The 18,521-nt window shown below is 41.5% G+C and overlaps 2 protein-coding genes across 4 annotated transcripts; one reads left to right on the top strand and one right to left on the bottom strand.

Annotated features, from left to right (window-relative positions):
• TAF7 (TATA-box binding protein associated factor 7) lies at positions 1-2,327 on the bottom strand. The gene is made up of 2 exons (XM_046667374.1): positions 2,042-2,327; positions 1-1,669 (listed from the first exon to the last, which is right to left on the bottom strand). Exon 2 carries the CDS (start codon positions 1,580-1,582, stop codon positions 533-535), a length of 1,050 nt encoding a protein of 349 aa, XP_046523330.1. The 5' UTR covers positions 1,583-1,669; positions 2,042-2,327; the 3' UTR covers positions 1-532.
• A 156-nt stretch (positions 2,328-2,483) lies between these two features.
• On the top strand, positions 2,484-16,969 carry LOC124242389 (protocadherin gamma-A1-like). 3 transcript variants are annotated; one of them, XM_046667372.1, is made up of 3 exons: positions 2,484-2,686; positions 6,334-6,422; positions 8,786-16,969. In XM_046667372.1, exon 3 carries the CDS (start codon positions 12,688-12,690, stop codon positions 15,121-15,123), a length of 2,436 nt encoding a protein of 811 aa, XP_046523328.1. In that variant the 5' UTR covers positions 2,484-2,686; positions 6,334-6,422; positions 8,786-12,687; the 3' UTR covers positions 15,124-16,969. The 3 variants fall into 3 exon arrangements, with proteins under 3 accessions (XP_046523328.1, XP_046523327.1, XP_046523326.1); XM_046667371.1 differs by having other exon boundaries at positions 8,769-16,969; XM_046667370.1 differs by having other exon boundaries at positions 2,484-2,880; positions 8,769-16,969.
• The last annotated feature ends 1,552 nt before the right edge of the window (positions 16,970-18,521 follow it).

The following is an 18,521-nucleotide window of genomic DNA, read 5'->3' as shown; positions in this document are numbered from 1 at the left end:
TGAGGTGAAAATTAGTTGCTTTTATTTATTGTGTTAAAACAACTTTAAGAAACAGTCTGTAACTCTACATGTAGAAAATTGCTTTGTATAACTGGGAAAATAGCTACTGCATGGGAAAACATATGCAAACTAGCTTCACTGCTTCCAGACTAGACTCTCCTCATTGATCTCATACAGTATCACAAAGCAGCAACAGTAGCTCCTGGCAAATGCAGAAACAGCAGCAAAGTCCTGCAGTGAAGCTGTGATCACCAAGGTTGAACTGTTGACTCCACTAATCCTACAGCTTTCCTACAATCACTTATCTGTCTATACATTCCCACTTCCTACAGGATAAACACTTAACAAAGCAGTTCTGAGAAACAAATGAAACAGCAATTCACATTTATATTTGTTAGTAAGACAAACTCAGCAGAAGGCAGTAGAGGAAACTGGAACTGCTGCAAAATTGTAACATCTAGTCCAGGTGATGAAGCCAAGATTTCTCTTCTAATATTGACCAAAGGAATGAAACTCAATACCAAAGCTCTTCTCACTTCTCTAGCAGTGATTCTAGCTCTTCTTGCAAAGAGCTAAGCTGCTCCTTTTCTCGGTCTTCCTTTTGTTTGAGTTCATCCAGCACAGCCTGAAATCTGTTCTTGAGAGCCAGGTTTTCTACTTTCATGATGAGATCCTCCTGTCGCTTTGCCCTGTCCTGTGTCTCTTGGAGCTTGCCTTTCATGTTATCGATCTGTTTCTGAATTCCCATAACCAGCTGATTGGTTCCTTCATTTTCTTGGTGCTGTTCATCTGATTCATTTAGCTTGTCCTGTAGCTGTCTTTCCAGATCTTCCTCAGTGTCAATGATGTTTATATCTTCTTCATCCTGATGCTGTGTCTCATCTTCATCTTCACTGCTGCTGCTGAGGTCATTGAATATCTCCCGAAGCTCGTCATGTTCTAGTGAGTCATGGCCCTGCCTGTGGCCAGACATTCCTGGAGAAGCGATATCAAGGCCTTGATTTTCTGTTTCTTTTGTTTCATCTTCAGCAATTATTTCCCAACGAGTACTGACAGCTTCAGCATCTGTACTCAGCAACCGCTTCACTTCTTTCTCCACATCTGGAGATTCAATATACTTCTTCTTTGCTGTCTTCCGGAACCTCCTCTTTCTGACATTTTTTAGAGGCAGAGTAATTCCATGGTTCCATATAAACTTTTTCTCTTTGTCCTTATCCTTTTTCTTGCTTGCTTTGGGATCAGCAGCAGCAACTGGTTCCTCCACAGGAGGACAGAGATCACCATCAACTGTGGAGACAAGCATCTGGCAGATATCAGCTGTCTTGTAAAAGGTTTTTTTATCAATGGTTTTCAGACTTTCCATAACACATGGAAGATCTACCAATTTTGAGGCCAGTGGGACCCGGTCCACTCTGACGATTCCATGACGTCCATCAGGGTGTAATTCAATTGTCAGTCTGTCCTTCAGGTTGACATGACCAGACTGTACGGCTCGCCTCACAGTTGAGGCATATTCCGGAGGTAGCCGTAAGATAAACTGGCTCTCCAGTTCGTGAGGAGCATCATCTTTGCTCTTACTCATCTTTATTTCTTTGAGACTCACTTCTCCAATAACCACTTTTTGCACTAGAAAGTTCCAGCTATTGCAGCAGTTACAAAGACCTGTTTGCTATGAAGTGAAATCTTTAATCACAAAGAGTTCTAAGTAGAACAGCAGCTAAGCATCTATTTTGTCTTAATTTTTAATTAAGCCCCAAGTCTTTCTAAATATGCTGTGCCCGCATACCAGGTGCTACCAACAACGGCTTATTCAGTTAAGTCCATTTAGATCTATTAGCTGCAATGCCAAGTTCCAACCTCTAGATGCCGCTGCCGGACAATGCAGAGAGCAAGCTAGCAGGAAAGCAAATGGCGGCTCCTACGGAATGACTTTCGGCACAGAAAGTAAGGCCCAGGAAACACTCCCAATCCACAAAATGTCCCGGAACAAAGATATTCAAAAAGCAGGGCGCAGCGAGCTCTCTTCGCCTCGGGTACTTACAATCCAGTGACGAGTATAAACGCAGCTTCTCCGGACACGAGCGAGCGGATGAGGAAGCCACCCGGAGCAAAGCGGCCGGGGCCGAGCGTCTCCTTCCTGATTCTTTTGTTCTTCTCGGCTCTTGGCAAAGCGATCCGCTACTGCTTATCAATGAAATGGCCCAGGACGGGCAGCAAGAAAGCTCACCGAGATCCCGAGCTCCGAGCGCCAAACTCAGCAGTCCCGCAGCTCCGCACGCCTCCGTCCGCAGTTGCAAACGTAGCAGACAAAGACGCTCTACGTCACGGCGCGAGGCGGGAGACGGCTGTGAGTGACAGCCCGACTCTGGCGGAAGTACGGGCTGTCCTGGCGCGCGCAGGCGCAGTGGCGCAATTACGCTATCCGGCGTGATTTGTCTTCTCGCGAGAACTGGGTTCTACGCGTTAAAAGTGACAGTGTTTCATAAACAGCTGTTGGTTTGAGAATGTTTAGAGAAACCGGTTGTAAGAAAGACCTAGGTCCTGCCGCTACCCCCGTGGCTAAGCCGGAACTTTTACCGATCGCCGTGGGGCGGGATAGCTCCTAGGCTTCCGGGTGATTTCCGGAAATAAGGCGTCCGTGCGGAAAGCGTCTTTGCTTCTGGAAACAGCTCGGATGCTTCCCAGGGTATATCCAATATGGAGCCGATACATAACTAAGCATACAGTGGATTTTAAAGTACCCAGATCAGCGGAGTGGGGAGGACATGCTGCCTACTATTTAATTCTAAGTCTGTGTTTTTTTGTTGATTATGAAAATACCCGGAGGGGACCCATGCCTCAGGGTCTGTTTCCGTTTTGAAGGACCCCGAGGGAACAAGGGTGATTTCTCTTTTTAATATGTTTAACTTAGATAGAAATGTAAACAGAGAAGTAAGTGTTCTTCTGGAGGCACATGTTCGCTTAGGACAGAGTTGTCTGATAGACAAAAGGTCTGATTGAACTAGAATATAACTGAAGTATTACTACCTGCCACTCACTTGCCAGTAATTTTTAAATTGGGAATTGTTTTCATTCCACTCCTGCTGTTTTAATAACTGTTTTCTGCTTGTCTCTTCTATGGGTAATCAGATATTCTTCGACACGTATTTATAGTAGTTTGGCCTAACTATGTAACAGTTTCCACTTATTCCTGTTTATATCCATTTATTTTCAGTACATCAGTTTGGTAGAGCATCAAAGTCATTAAAACTTTAATTTCTGGGGCCAGCCCAGTGTTGCAGCAGCTAAGTTTGCACGTTCCCCTTCGGCTGCCCAGGGTTGGCTGGTTCGGATCCCAGGGTGCACACCTATGCCGCCCTTGGCAAGCCACGTTGTGGCAGGCATCTCACATATAAAGTAGAGGAAGCTGGGCACAGATGTTAGCTCAGGGCCAAGCTTCCTCAGCAAAAATGAGGAGGACTGACAGTAGTTAGCTCAGGACTAATCTTCCTAAAAAAAAAAATTTAATTTCTCTCCTCTAAAATATTAACAACTGCCATCTAAATTAGAGAGAACCCTCTTAAAATGTGACTAACATTTTCAAAATTTGCTGTATTTCTTAGTATACTTATTGTCTCCCTCACCCCAGATTGGATGCTCCGTGATAATCAGGAGTTTTCTGTCTTGTTCATCATGGCCCAGTGCCTAGTACTAAAACATGAGAGATACACGCAAAATATTTTCTAATCGAATGAAACAATTGATCCATCTAGAAAGATCATATAGTCTAACTTCTACAATAATTTGCAAGAGAAAATACATTCTGTGTCACCTTAAAACAAGATAGAGCCACTTTATAAACACTCTAGTCAAAGACAGGGCCAATTGTTATGAGCAGAGAGGTTTGCCAATAGTGTGTGTGAATGTGTGCTCTCTGATTTAGGTAAACTGTGATACTGTGTATCATTGGAGGAAATTAAAATGGCTTGACAGCAGTTTGGGTTTTTTATATTAAGTTTGAGGGAGAAATTATGCTCTTCAGATAACCGTATATTAGTTCTCTCTGTTCTATAATGTGTTGAAAAATGTTCGCCAATTTATCTCTAATTTCCAGGATGATCTATTTCCTCTTTTTGAAGATGAAATTTTTTCAATGTGCTTGTCCCTTAGTTATACCTGATTTACTTATTTTATAGATGTGAGTTTAACATGCTAGCCTCTGCATAATGCTTTATTTGACTATATAAAATGTGAGACCATGCTTATTCATGAAAATAATCCAAATATTGCTTTGCATTTTAATTGCCTGTGAGTTTTATGATGCTCAAATAATCCTTGTCACAGAAGTAACTGGAGATAAATTTTATGCAATTCTGATTTGCCAAAATTATGATGTATTTTAGTTAGTAAGCCTTTAAATAGAAAATTGTCAGAGGTAATTAAAAGGATTAACTGAAGTTTCCCTTAAAGTATTTACCTCTTTCAATCCTGAAACATATTTTCTGCTTTTGAGAATAACACGTTTTCTACATGCTGTGTTTTGTTTTTGCAGGGGAAGATTCACCCTAAGCTAACATCTGTTGCCAGTCTTCCTCCTTTTTTCTTCTTCCCCTGCCAAAAGCCCCAGTACAAAGTTGTGTACAGTTGTAAGTTCCTCTGGTTCTTCTAAGTGAGCCACCACCATAGCACAGCTACTGACAGATGCGTGGTGTGGTTCTGCACCCAGAAAACAAACCTAGGCCACTGAAGTGGAGCACACTGAACTTTAACCACTAGGCCATCAGGGCTGGCTCTAAATGCTCTTTTTTTGAGGGGAAATTGCATGGAACCAAGACCTAAGGGCTCTACCACATCACCATTACCTGAATGTCTATTAATAAATCCAGTTGTTTTTATTTATCAAAATCATTAGACATAAACACTCTGAATTGAGGAAAGAACTACACTCCTGTAGTTGCTCCATGGAATATCTGTGATACAAGTGAACCAAAGATTTGGGGAGATCAGTAAATTCCCCAGTGTGGTAATAAGTCCTCCAAAGACTTCCTACCTATGATAAAGGAGTATCACATTAAGCTGATGTTGTATGTTTTAAAATTCTCTCTAATAAACTTTTGATAAACTTTTAAGTTCATTATACTATGGAAGTTAAAAAAATTATAGGTGATGAGAGAAGCCCTGCTTATATATATATTTTTTTCTTTGAGGAAGATTAGCCCTGAGCTAACTACTGCCAATCCTCCTCTTTTTGCTGAGGAAGACTGGCCCTGAGCTAACATCCGTGCCCATCTTCCTCTGCTTTATACGTGGGACGCCTACTACAGCATGGCTTTTGCCAAGCAGTGCCATGTCCGCACCCGGGATCCGAAATGGCAAACCCAGGGGCACTGAGAAGCGGAATGTGCGAACTTAACTCCTGCACCACAGCCGGCCCCAATATATTTTTGAGATGGAAAATTATGTGGGTGAGGAAATAGCAAACACCCCAAAAAAGTACATTTACATACTGTGGTATCAGTATATAAACAGTAAAAAGTAGGTTAACTAAAATGTAGCAGTCTCCTGTATCAAATAGGATGCTTTCCATAGGAAAAAAGGCCAACTTAATTTGCACTGGTTTAAACAATAAGAAAATCTATTATCTGAAAAACCAGGTAGCCTAGGTCAGCTCTGTACAGTAGAAATATAAGAGCCACAGATGAGGGGCCGGCTCCATGGCCGAGTGGTTAAGTTTACGTGCTCTGCTGCAGTGGCCCAGGGTTCGGATCCTGGGCACGGACATGGCACCGCTCGTCAGGCCACATTGAGGCGGCGTCCCACATCCCACAACTAGAAGAACCTGCAACTAAGATATACAACTGTGTACAGGGGGGTTTGGGAAGATAAAGCAGAAAAAAAATAAAAGATTGGCAACAGTTGTTAGCTCAGGTGCCAATCTTTAAAAAAAAAAAAGCCAAATATGTGATATTAAATTGTCTAGTAGCCACATTAAAATGGCAAAAAGAAACAAGTGAAATTAATTTCAGTAACATTTTAACATAATAATCCAAAATATCATCATTTTAACATATAATCAATGTAGAAATTATTAATGATGTATTTTATGTTCTTATTTTGTACTATATCTTCAAAATCTTGTGTGTATTTTACATTTACAGTACATCTCAGTTTGGACTAGCCACATTTCAAGTGCTTAGTGGCCACATGTGGCTGGTGGTTACTGTGTTGGACAGTGTAGTTCTAGAAGTATGGCTGCCTCTAGGCATGATAGAATCATAGGCTTCATAAATTGTTTTTCTCTTCCAAATTTTAGAGAAGGAGCATTTATTTTTACTTTTTCTATTATTATTTCAGCTTTGCCCTCATCTCCTTGTAAACTTCCAAAGTCTGTGGTCACAAGAAACCTGCCAACAGTAACTGAAGAACTTCCTTACTTGTCTATGGTAAGTTCACAGTGTGGCTCCTCCTAATCAAAGTCTGTCTTTCAATCCAATTGGACCAACTTAAGCCATGTACCTATCCCTGGCTCAATAATAGTCACTAAGCCTGTGATTTTTCAAAATGGTGGGGAGGGGACTGGCTCAGTGGTGTGGTGGTTAAGTTCACCTGCTCCACTTCAGTGGCCCAGGGTTCGCAGGTTCAGATCCCAGGCCCAGACCTAGCACTGCTGGTCAATCCATGCTGTGGTGGTGTCCCACCTAAAATAGAGGAAGATTGGCACAGACATTAGCTCAGGGCCAAGCTTCCTCACATACGCACACACACAAAAGGTGGGGAAGAGGTGACATTTGGTAATGTGTGGAGACATTTTTGATTATCACAACTGTAGAGGTAGGGCCTACTGGCATCTAGTAGGTAGAGGCCAGGGATGCTGCTGAATAGCCTACAATACCCAGAACAGCTCCCCCACAGCAAAGAGTTATCTGGCTCAAAAGAGTACCAAGGTTGAGAAACCCTGCTGTAAGCTTATTATTTTAAGCCTATATTCCTAATGAAACACTGACAAGAGAACTCAGATTCCAATTATTGATTTAGATCTATCAGAACCTACTACAGCTCTGAATATGTTCAACTTCCCCTCAGGTACAGGGAGGGTGGACACCTAAACTAAAATGGAAGTGTTAGAAGCGAGGAAAGGGCCTGGGCAACTGTCTCAGTCCCTTCAGGCTGCTATAACAAAATACCATAAAGTGAGTGGCTTGTAAACAACAGAAATTTATTTCTCAGTCCTGGAGGCTGAGAAGTCTGAGATAGAGATGCTGGCAGGTTTGGTGTCTGGTGAGGGCAGGCTTCCTGGTTCATAGATGGCAGTCTTTTCACTGTAACTTCACATGGTGGAAGGGATGAGGGCACTCTCCACAACCTTTTTTACAAGGGCACTAATGCCATTCATAAGGATTCCACCCTCATGAGCTAATCACCTCCCAAAAGCTCTCCCTCCAAATATCATCACATTGGAGATTAGGTTTCAACATATTAATTTTGAGGGGTACACAAATATTCAGTCTGTAGAGGCAACCAGTAGTATCCATGAAAGAGCTGATTATTTGGGGGGTTATAATAATATATATGTAATTCCAAGAAAGATACAAATGGCTAATAAGCACATGAAAAGATGCTCAACATCACTAATTGTTAGGGAAATGCACATAAAAACAAAAATGAAATAGCATGTTACACCCATTAGGATGGCTACTATCAAAAGAACAAGAAAATAACAGGTGTTGGCAAGGATGTGGAGTAACCCTTGTGCTCTGTTCTTGGGAATGAAAAATGGTACAACCACTGTGGAATACAGTGCAGTGGTTCCTCAAAATATTAAAAATAGAATTACTCTATGATCCAGCAATTCCATTTCTGGGTATTTACCCAAAAGAATTGAAAGCCAGGTCTGGAAGAGATATTCGTACACCCATGTTCATAGCATATTCACAATAGCTAAAAGTTAGAAGTAACCCAAGTGTCCACTAGCAGATGAATGGATAAGCAAAATGTGGTGTATATATATACAATGGAATATTATTCAGCCTTAAAAAGGAAGGAAATTCTGACATATGCTACAACATGGATGAACCTTAAGGGTGTTATGCATGTAAAATAAGCCCGTTACAAAAAGACAAATACTGTATGATTCCACTTATATGAGGTATTTAGGGTAGTCAAAATCATAGAGACAGAAAGTAGAATGGTGTTTGCCAGGGGCTAGAGAGAGGAGAGAATGAAAAGTTATCACTTAATGAGTAAAGGTTTCAGTTTTACAAGATGGAAAGAGTTCTGAGGATGGATGGTAGTGATGGTTGCACAACATCATGAATGTATTTAATACCTCTGAACTGTACACTTAAAAATGGTTAAGATGGTAAATTTTATGTGTATTTTACCACAATAAAAAAAGAAAAACATATCTCTGTACTTCAAAAGTATGGATAAGCATCAAATATAAATTCTCTGAATCAGTAATTATATAATGCCATGACTGGTGACTTTAAATTTTTATCATTATTTTCTACCTTTTCATAGTGAACATTTTTTGTGTAGAATTTACAGTGAGAATTTAATTTCTTTTTGTAATGTAAAATTCTTTTTACAATGGATAATTTCTTGAGTAAAAAATTTTCAAGAAAAAGAAGCTTCAATAGTATGTCATCTTCAAAAGGAAATGTCAAGAGGGAAAATTCTGTAAGAATTCTTAAGTCAATGTGCATTTTAATAAGTTAAGACGTTTGATTTAAATTTTGTGGAAAGATCATTTTATTAACATTTTGTCAAAATGAAATAATGACTTGCAGCCTTTGTACTAAACTAGCTAGTATTCTAAGATGAGTCCCGGAAATAAAGCAAATACATACATAGAGTCTCCTGTGAAGACCTTCAGAAATAACATGCGGTAGATACATACTGGGCCTCTGGGTGCCGCTGTCGGCCAATCCGTGGCTAGAGTGAAGCAAGGCAATCCTCTGACGATTGTGACGCAGCGATCTCCGCAGACTTTGGAGAAACACATCAGGAGCCGACTCTGCACTCTCTCTCTCCCGGAATCTGGTCCAAATATCTGGGTCAGGAACGTCAGGATGTTTAATGACTGCAAATGAGGCGCTGCCTTCCCAGCTCACCTTTGTAATCCCGGAGCCACCGTAGTGAGGTGTATTCGGATCTGAGGAGCAGCATCGAGAAGAAATAGGAAGTCTTCCACAGGAAAGGTGCGCAGAGCGCAGGGATTACTGTTTCCCCTCTTGCTGTCTTTGTTCAGCCTAGTGAACTACGTAGCAGATGCGATACTTCCGGAAGAGACAGTCAGGAATTTAGAAGTGGGGAATCTCGCCAAAGATCTGCGTCTCCGTGGCAAGAACCGTGAGTGAGTGCTGAGAAGCCTCTCTTTATCGCCAGCGAAGAGAGCAGGGACGAACTGAGAATGACAGGATAGATCTAGCGGATATGCCAAAGGAAGACCCTGGGCCCCTTGACTCTGAAATCTTCACTGGAAATCCTATAAATGCTTTTCATATAAAGGTATTCATCCTGGATATAAATAACATATGGCTTTTAGTACAGACATTTTGTTTTGAAAATTCTGGAAAACATCTTAATAGGAGCAAAGTTTACTCCTAAACCACAACAGATTTGGACCGTACAAGTAATTCTGTACAAATTTATCAGAATAGTTTCAGTAACCATCTCCCTTGCGCCCAGAAGTAAAAGAGAACACTAGGCCAGTAAATACTCTGGTTGCAATTGGAGAAATCTGGACCAGAGGAGCGGTGCTGCTTCATGGTGGGGAAGGGACAGAACCGCTCAGGGCGAGATTCTGGTCTTGTATGCCAAAGCCAGTCCTCCCAAACTGAGCCACAGGAGTACAGCAGAGTCCGCCTGCAGGAGAACCTGCCCTCTACCTCCTCATCTGCTTTCTTCAGGTGATCCCCACTGACCTAGATGACACCCTGTAAGGGAGAGTTCTGCACTTTCCACACAATCTCACAGAGCATGCAGAATATATCTACCATTCAATAATGACAGCACCATCTTTGATTTTGAAGAGTGAGGTACATCATGGGATAGAAGAGAAGACTGGAGACAGTTTAACAGCCCATTTCAGAATCCTGGTTGAAATGGAGGTTGAGAACTATAATGCAGTGTGGGTGACTTTCAGCTGGGTGTCTAGTCTGACCCCAGCTTGGGGCCCTGTGTGCCTCCTGTTTCTTCCTGACCAGTGACCCAGCACTGTGGGCACTGTTGTCGCATGTATCAGTGAGCGCAGAGCACAGTGGTGTTCACTGCAGCCTACCTTTGAGCTGACTTTATGGGCCTGTGACCAGGGTTTGACTGGGCTCAGTGTCATCCTGAACCTGCCTGTAACAGTGGACTACCACCATGAAAACGCACAGAGGATGCTATGCCAGGAACTGCAGTGGGAAGTGGCATCCCTCTTTGATGCAGCACCACGCATTGCACAGCCCTGCTTACCTGGTCACCAAAGTGGATGCCGACTAGAATGCAATGCCTGCCTGTCCTATCACATGCTTCAGATCACCTAATCCAACTCTTCAACCTGGGGATGCACAAGAGTGAGATGCGTGCTGCGGTGCTGCAAGTAACAGAGACACTGCTCTCCAGGGCTTGCTGGTCACTGTGCGCAGTGGCGACAGTCATCATGCTGTCCCTGGTCTTTGCCTACAGTTTGCAGGAGTTGCTGTTGGACCTCAGCGACTGCCTGGTACCTGCCACCAGGCAGGCAGAGCTAGTTCTAGCTGGTCGTGGCCTTGGCCTTGATCTCCGTGCTCTTCCTCCTCGCAGTGACTCCGCCCATCACCCTGCACCTTTGATGTTTCTCCAGCCCAGCTTTCAGCCTAGTCTCTGGTCCAAGCCTGGATTTGTAGTTGCTCCCACTTCAGGGAGAGAGATTTGCCCTATTCCTGCAACCCTTGTTTGACTTCAGATATTGCAAAATCTTAATTTCTTCAAGTTAACTCAGGAAACATCTTTCAACTGGATATTCTCTATAGTGCCAGCAATGAAGCCTTAAATATTACATTGGATTCAAATGTATACGTGTGAGTTTTAACACTTTTATTTCATAAGTATCATCCTGTTGTAAATCAATCCTGCTTGGATTTTGTTGTTGGCGGTGGGGGTTGGGGGTACGAACTCTACAAGTTTACTTGCTGGTTTCTGTGTATATTTTCATTTGTCTCGTTAACCTGGACAATTCCTTTGGGGAGAGTTTTGTGCCTATTAATTTATGTTATGTTTCCTGCTAAAGAGTTCTTTCCTTGCAATATTGAACTTTCTAAGTTTCTGCCCTTGGTTTCTATATACTTGTCTTTGAGAAGCTGAGAAACTATAGATTTGATTATACAGGAACAGAAATTCTCTTTCCAAGAACTATTCTTGTGGTCTTTGATTGTTTCCTTTCTTTCCTCATTTTCCAGACCCTTCTCATGTTGTCCATAGGGTGGCTGCCAATATTTGGCCCAGTTTGTGCTGAAAAATGTCAACCTCTGGAATGCAGAGAACATTTTTCCCTAACTTTTTGGTAAAGATAAATAAATCACTCTAAGCCTGAGACATTTTAGTTAGGAATCTTTTACTAGTTTTGCAATGAGTTAAAGAAGGAAGGCAATCTAGTTTTAAAATCCTGCTTTTTAAGAAAAGCAACTTCTTTTAGAGAAAATATTGTGTGATTGTAGGAGAATACATATTATCCTAATAAGCCTGTCTAAAAATAAAGATGTGGCCTTTTTCTTTTCAATTTTGAAAAATAATGTCACTACCTCGTTTGTCTCTTAAATTTGAAGTCTGTAAGATGTTCCTGTGACATTTTCCCAGTAAAATTCCAAGAGCTTGGTATAATTTTTTTCAAAATATATTACCTTTGGGTGAATTAAAGTTCTTTAAAAAACTCGTATTAAAGGTCTTTTAAAATCCACATAATACATAGACACTTCAGAAAAAGAGGAAAAGTAAGGATAGGGATAAAACATGTCCTTCAAAATTCCAAGGTTTCTGATAAATGTTCAAAGCACAATGGAAAGGAAATGAGCAGTTCAATTTTTTAAAGTCTAGCGTACATTCTAAAAGTATATTTTTCTCTTCGATTTTTTTCATCTTCCAGTCAAAGGGCAGTTGCTCTTCTCTGTGGCTTGGGAAATTATCAGGTGGTCAAGATATACTACAGAAGACGTAGAAGGATGATTTTGTCCTTTTTGTGATATTCCCTGAATAGCAAACAAGGAAAGCAGATAGCTTGGGAATACTGGAATTCTACTGTATATTGAAATTTAGCAACATTTAGATATGGTTAATTAAATGAACATAGTAGCTTCTCCTTTTCATACATATATAGTAGAATGCTTAACTATTTCCTTGTAAATAAACTAAAACTTAAGGAAAGATAAATCACGTTCATGAGTATTATCTAGGAGTGCAGTAACTGGTGAGGACTCTGGGTGCCGCTGTTCACCAGTCTGGGAGATACAGGCAGCACAGACGCATGCAGACAAGCCCTGAAAAGAAAACAGAAAAAATATGAGCTGCTTAGAACCTCCGTCACCGCCAGTTTGAAAACGGTCTCCCTGAGGCTGCCCAGACCCTCCTTCTGGACCACTTTCTGCTCTGGATTCTCCTGGAAATTGGGTTAATTTAGGTTCAGAAGAGCAGAGAAACAGTACTGTTGGTACCGGAACTAGGAGAAAACTACGAAGCAAGAGAGAAATGGCGATTCCCGTGAAGCTGCTTGGCTGCGGCAGGCTGGTCCTGCTGTTCATTTTTCTGGGGCTGTTGCTGGAAGCCAAGGCCGGAAAGATCCGCTACTCGGTGCCAGAAGAGACAGATGAAGGTTTCTTCGTGGGCAACATTACCAAAGACCTGGGGCTACAACCCCAGGAGCTGGATGAGCCGAGAGTCCGCATCGTCTCCAGAGGTAGGACGCAGCTTTTTGCTCTGAATGCACGAAGTGGCAGCTTGACCACCGCGGGCAGGCTAGATCGGGAGGAGCTCTGTGCTCAGAGCGCACGGTGTCTGGTGAGTTTCAGCATCTTAGTAGAGGATAAAATGAAGCTTTTCCCTGTTGAAGTGGAAATAATTGATATTAATGACAACACTCCCCAATTCCAGTTAGAGGAAGTGGAATTTAAAATGAATGAAATAACCACTCCAGGCACCAGGATCCCTCTTCCTTTTGGGCAAGACCTTGATGTGGGTATGAATTCGCTCCAGAGCTACCAGCTCAGCTCCAACCCTCATTTCTTTCTGGATGTGCAACAGGGAGCTGATGGGTCCCAACACCCAGAGATGGTGCTACAGAGTCCCCTGGATAGGGAAGAAGAAGCTGTCCACTACCTCCTTCTCACTGCCTCTGATGGGGGCAACCCAGTCCGTTCAGGAACTCTCCGCATTTGCGTTCAGGTGGTGGATGCCAATGACAACCCTCCGGCGTTTACTCAAGAACAGTACCACGTGAGTGTACCAGAGAATGTGCCACTGGGCACTTGTCTGCTCATAGTAAAAGCCACCGACCCAGATGAAGGAACCAATGGGGAAGTAACATACTCCTTTCATAACATAGACCACAAAGTGGCCCAGATATTTCAGTTGGATTCTTACACAGGAGAAATATCAAATAAAGAACCCCTGGATTTTGAAGAATACAAAATATATCCAATGGAAATTCAAGCTCAGGATGGTGCAGGCCTCATGGCCAGAGCTAAGGTGTTGGTCAAAGTTCTGGACATAAATGACAATGCCCCAGAGGTGACCATCACCTCTGTCACCACTGCAGTCCCAGAAAACTTTCCTCCTGGGGCTGTAATTGCTCTTATCAGTGTGCAAGACCAGGACTCTGGAGACAATGGTCACACTATATGTTCCCTTCCTAAAAATCTACCCTTTAAATTAGAAAAGTTATTTGATAATTATTACCGTTTAGTGACAGAAAGAACACTGGACAGAGAACTTACTGCCAGGTACAACATCACAATAACAGCAACAGATCAGGGAACTCCGACTCTATCTACTGAAATGCACATTTCATTGCAAGTGATGGATATCAACGACAACCCCCCTACCTTCCCCCAAGACTCCTACTCTGCATACATTCTGGAAAACAACCCCAGAGGAGCCTCCATCTTCTCTGTGACAGCCCACGACGCCGACAGCAATGACAATGCACGAGTCACTTACTCCCTGGCACAAGACACCATCCAGGCGGCGCCTCTATCTTCCTATGTCTCCATCAACTCAGACACAGGCATCCTGTATGCACTGCGATCCTTTGACTACGAGCAGTTCCGGGAACTGCAACTGAGGGTGATGGCACATGACAGCGGGGACCTGCCACTTAGCAGCAACGTCTCGCTGAGCGTATTTGTGTTGGACCAGAATGACAATGCCCCTGAGATCCTGTACCCCACCCTGCCCACTGATGGCTCCACAGGCGTGGAACTGGCTCCCCGCTCTGCAGAGCCTGGCTACCTGGTGACCAAGGTGGTGGCGGTGGACCGAGACTCAGGCCAGAACGCCTGGCTGTCCTACCGCCTGCTCAAGGCCAGTGAGCCAGGGCTCTTCACAGTGGGGTTGCACACCGGCGAGGTGCGCACTTCGCGGGCCCTGCTGGACAGAGACACGCTCAAGCAGAGCCTGGTGGTGGCCGTCCAGGACCACGGCCAGCCCCCACTCTCAGCCACTGTCACGCTCACCGTGGCCGTGGCTGATAGCATCCCAGACGTCCTTGCCGACCTGGGCAGCTTCGAACCCTCTGCCAGACCTAACGACTCCAGCCTCACTCTATACTTAGTGGTAGCGGTGACCGCGGTCTCCTGCGTCTTTCTCGCCTTTGTGATGGTGCTGGGGGCGCTCAGACTGCGGCGCTGGCGCACATCGCGCCTGCTCCAGGCTTCCGGAGGTGTATTGGCGGGCGTGTCAGCCTCACACTTTGTGGGCGTGGACGGAGTGCGGGCTTTCCTGCAGACCTATTCCCACGAGGTCTCCCTCACTGAGGACTCGCGGAAGAGTCATCTGATCTTCCCCCAGCCGAACTACGCCGACACGCTCATCAGCCAGGAGAGCGGTGAGAAAAAGGATTTTGTATCGGCACCTCAGTCTTTACTTGAAGACAAAAAGGAAACATTTTCTCAGGTAAACTTTTTGTAGTAAATTTATCTAGATAAAAATAATTCCTGAGTTTGCTTACTTGCTTTCACTCTTTATTACTCACGGTTCTTCTATTTCCCATGTATCTTTGTAGATTTCTATTTACAAATCCTGAGAAATCATTCTTAAGTGTTTATATCCAGGTATATTTATAATCGTTCTTTCATTGAAAAGGAGACTGTAACTAATTATAATGCAGGTGGCTGGGATGAAGAGTGTGTGTGAGGTGCCATCCCGGTTGTGGAAAGAGCACTGCATCAGAAACAAGGAGGTCTGGCTTCTAATATTGTCTTGCTTGCCTCTGACTGAATAATTTTATTTTTCTGGGCTTGCAGTTTCTTATCTGGCAAGGATAGGGTTTGATTAGAAAAAGTCCAGCAATATTTACATGACTAATTCTGTTCTCAAATTTCCTTAAGTTATAAATACTTCCTAATTTATCCCTAAATTTAATGTAGATGCCATCTGTCAAGGTGTTATTTGGGGACATTTGAAAAGGTACAGATTGTCTAAAGTAGTATTTTTAGTTGTGATAATATAAAATTATGGAAATCCATGTAAGCTGCAAATTTCAATTATTGTTAAATATCTTAGCCCTTTATTTTGAGATATTTTGTGCATGCTGAAGAACATCAAATGTTTAAGTAACATATGAAATAGAGAAATAAAATGAATGACAGAAAATTTACTATGCAACTTGAGAAATAGTTTCGAAGCCTCCTGACTTGTATATTATGCCATAATGGATGACTAACAAAAATTAAGAAATGCATCGTAGGGGAGTAAGTCTATGCTTTGACATAGTTACTCTGCTCCAATAATTAAAGAGATAAATAAAATATAAAAAGAGGAAAGCAAAAGCATAGTAAGGCACAAATAAAAGGTAAATATATAAATGGACCAAAGATGGAACAGAAAGTGGTGAGCCAGGCTAAAGCTGGGGAGTTCTAGTCTTGGCTAGATGCAGGCGTTGAAAGTCAGGAGAGTGTTCCAGTAGTGTAATCGGAACAAAAGTGCTTTAGGCTAAACAAGGGACCTGAGCCAGGTTTACTACTTGAATCTGAAACAAGCAGCTAGGCCTCTCAGCTAGTTAAAAGGGGAAATCGCATAAAAGTACTGCCTACCAGTTCCTATGGTCATAACTTGTTGCAAGCTGCAGACTAAAGGAGAGAAGTGGGTAGAGATGCTGGCTTCAGAAAATGAGGACCAGGTCTCAGATGTGAGCTGTGATATTCAGAATTCCACTGCTGCACACCATGAAAGCACCATTGAAAGACCTAGTTATGGCCTGGGACCTGGGCTCAGATAGAAACTATTTCAAAGTCATTAGAGACAGAGTGCTGAATCCAGGTGGGAGGAAGAGAGGGAGAGAAAGTAGAAGAGACAGGGAAAAAAGCTCTTCCACTTAAAATAAATGTACAAACCAAAATGTTGAAATACATTGTCTTTGGGATTTATTGTTGCTAATGGGAAATTTTCAGTCAACAAATCATCGTTACTTTTTAGATAATGTCTGTTATCTCTGATAGCTTTTTAAAAATTTCTCTCATTCTTGCTGTATGTCTACATGTGGACTTTTATTTTTATTTCCTGTTTGGTACCAAGAGTATACTCTCAATTAATAACATGTTATTTTAATTCTCAATTTTCTTAGCTCTTATAATTTAAAATTTTGCTTCTGTGTATATATAAATGAGCTAAGTTTAGCTATTAAAACACATAGATTACCAAGTTGGATGATTTTTAAAATCCATCTATATTCTACTGACAAGATACAAGTTTAAAAGAAAATTACACTGAAATATTGAAAATAAAGATATATATCTATATATACACACACACAAAAGAAAGCAGTCATGTGAATATTATACCAGTAAAGTAGTGTTTAAGGGAACAAACATTAATAGTGATTTTTAAAAATGAACTGATCATAATCATAAAAAAGAGATAATCAAAAGATATAAAAATTATGAGCTCCCATCACCAAACATTGGACCTTTGAGAATAATATCAGGATATTTTAACACAATTCCATAAGAAATAATATACCATACGGGCAGAAAATAACTAAGCATACAGAAGATTTGAACAACAATCTATAAGCTTGATCTAATAGATCTGTATAGAATCCTGTACACAACAAATATAGAGTAGCCATTCTTTACATGAGCATATGGAAAATCTGCAACAATTTACCACATAGTCATCAGAAAAAGGCAGAGCAAATTTCAAAGTACCAAAATTTCAATAATATACATGCCTTGTAGGATGTACTTAAATCACAAAGCTAGGGGGTGGGGAAATGGGTACAAGGGTACAAACTTTCAGTTCTAAGATGAATAAGGTCTGAGGATCTGATGTATAACATGGAGACTAAAATTGATAACACTGTATTGTACAATTGAAATTTGCTAAGAGAGTAAAATTAAATGTTTTCACAAACAAAAAAGGTAAATATGTGAGGTGATACATCTTTTAATTAACTCGGGGTAATCCTTTCACAATGTATAAATATATTCAATCATCATATTATACACTTTAAATACCTTACAATTTTATTTGTCAATTACCACTTCATTAAAGCTGGAAAAAATCACAAAACAAACATTTAAAAATAGTGAAAGGAAACAAAAAAAGTTTGGATGTTTAAATCTACACCCCTAAGTTACTCTTGGATTTAAAAAATCACAATGGAAATAAAAACTATTTACAAATTAACAAAAATTAAAATATTATTTATTAAAAATTGTGGAATGCAGCTAAAAGAGTAGGGGTAAACTTATAAGCAAATACAATAAACAAGTGATTTAAAATAAGTGAATTTATCTCACCACTCAAACAAGGCAAAAAACATATCAGCATAAACTTAAAGAAAATAATAGGAAAAAAACAGAGTATAAATTACTGAAATTCAAACAGGGAGGAATTCTGATGATAAAGCAATAGAAACAGATGGTAAAAGTCATACTGAAACGAGTGGGGAGAAAATGAAAATTCTGTCAAGTCCAATGCTGGCACTTGGCATGACTAAAATTCTTTGTGAAAAGATCCTAAAAGAAAACCCAAAATTCTGATCAAAAACAACCTGGAAAAGGAGAAAGAGAAGGAAAAGCAAGAGAGACTGAGAAAAAATAGAACAACTTGATACGAAGCAAGAAACATAAGAGGGAAATAATATACAGCGTGAAACCAGATATTGTCAGACAAAGAAGTGGAGATAAATCTTTAGAGGACCGCAGTAAGGGATGTTGAACAGTTATTTAATGAGACTTGAAAGCATCAAAACAGAGCCAGCCCTGATGGCCTAGTGGTTAAAGTTCAGCCTGCTTTGCTTTGGTGGCCTGGGTCCAGTTCCTGGGCGTGGAACCCCACGACTCCTCTGTCAGTTGCCATATGCT

The sequence above is a fragment of the Equus quagga genome, chromosome 7 (assembly GCF_021613505.1).
Source record: "Equus quagga isolate Etosha38 chromosome 7, UCLA_HA_Equagga_1.0, whole genome shotgun sequence".
NCBI lineage: Eukaryota > Metazoa > Chordata > Mammalia > Perissodactyla > Equidae > Equus > Equus quagga.
The sequence above is the reverse complement of the archived record's forward strand: the minus strand, read 5'-3'. Positions and strand labels throughout refer to the sequence as shown.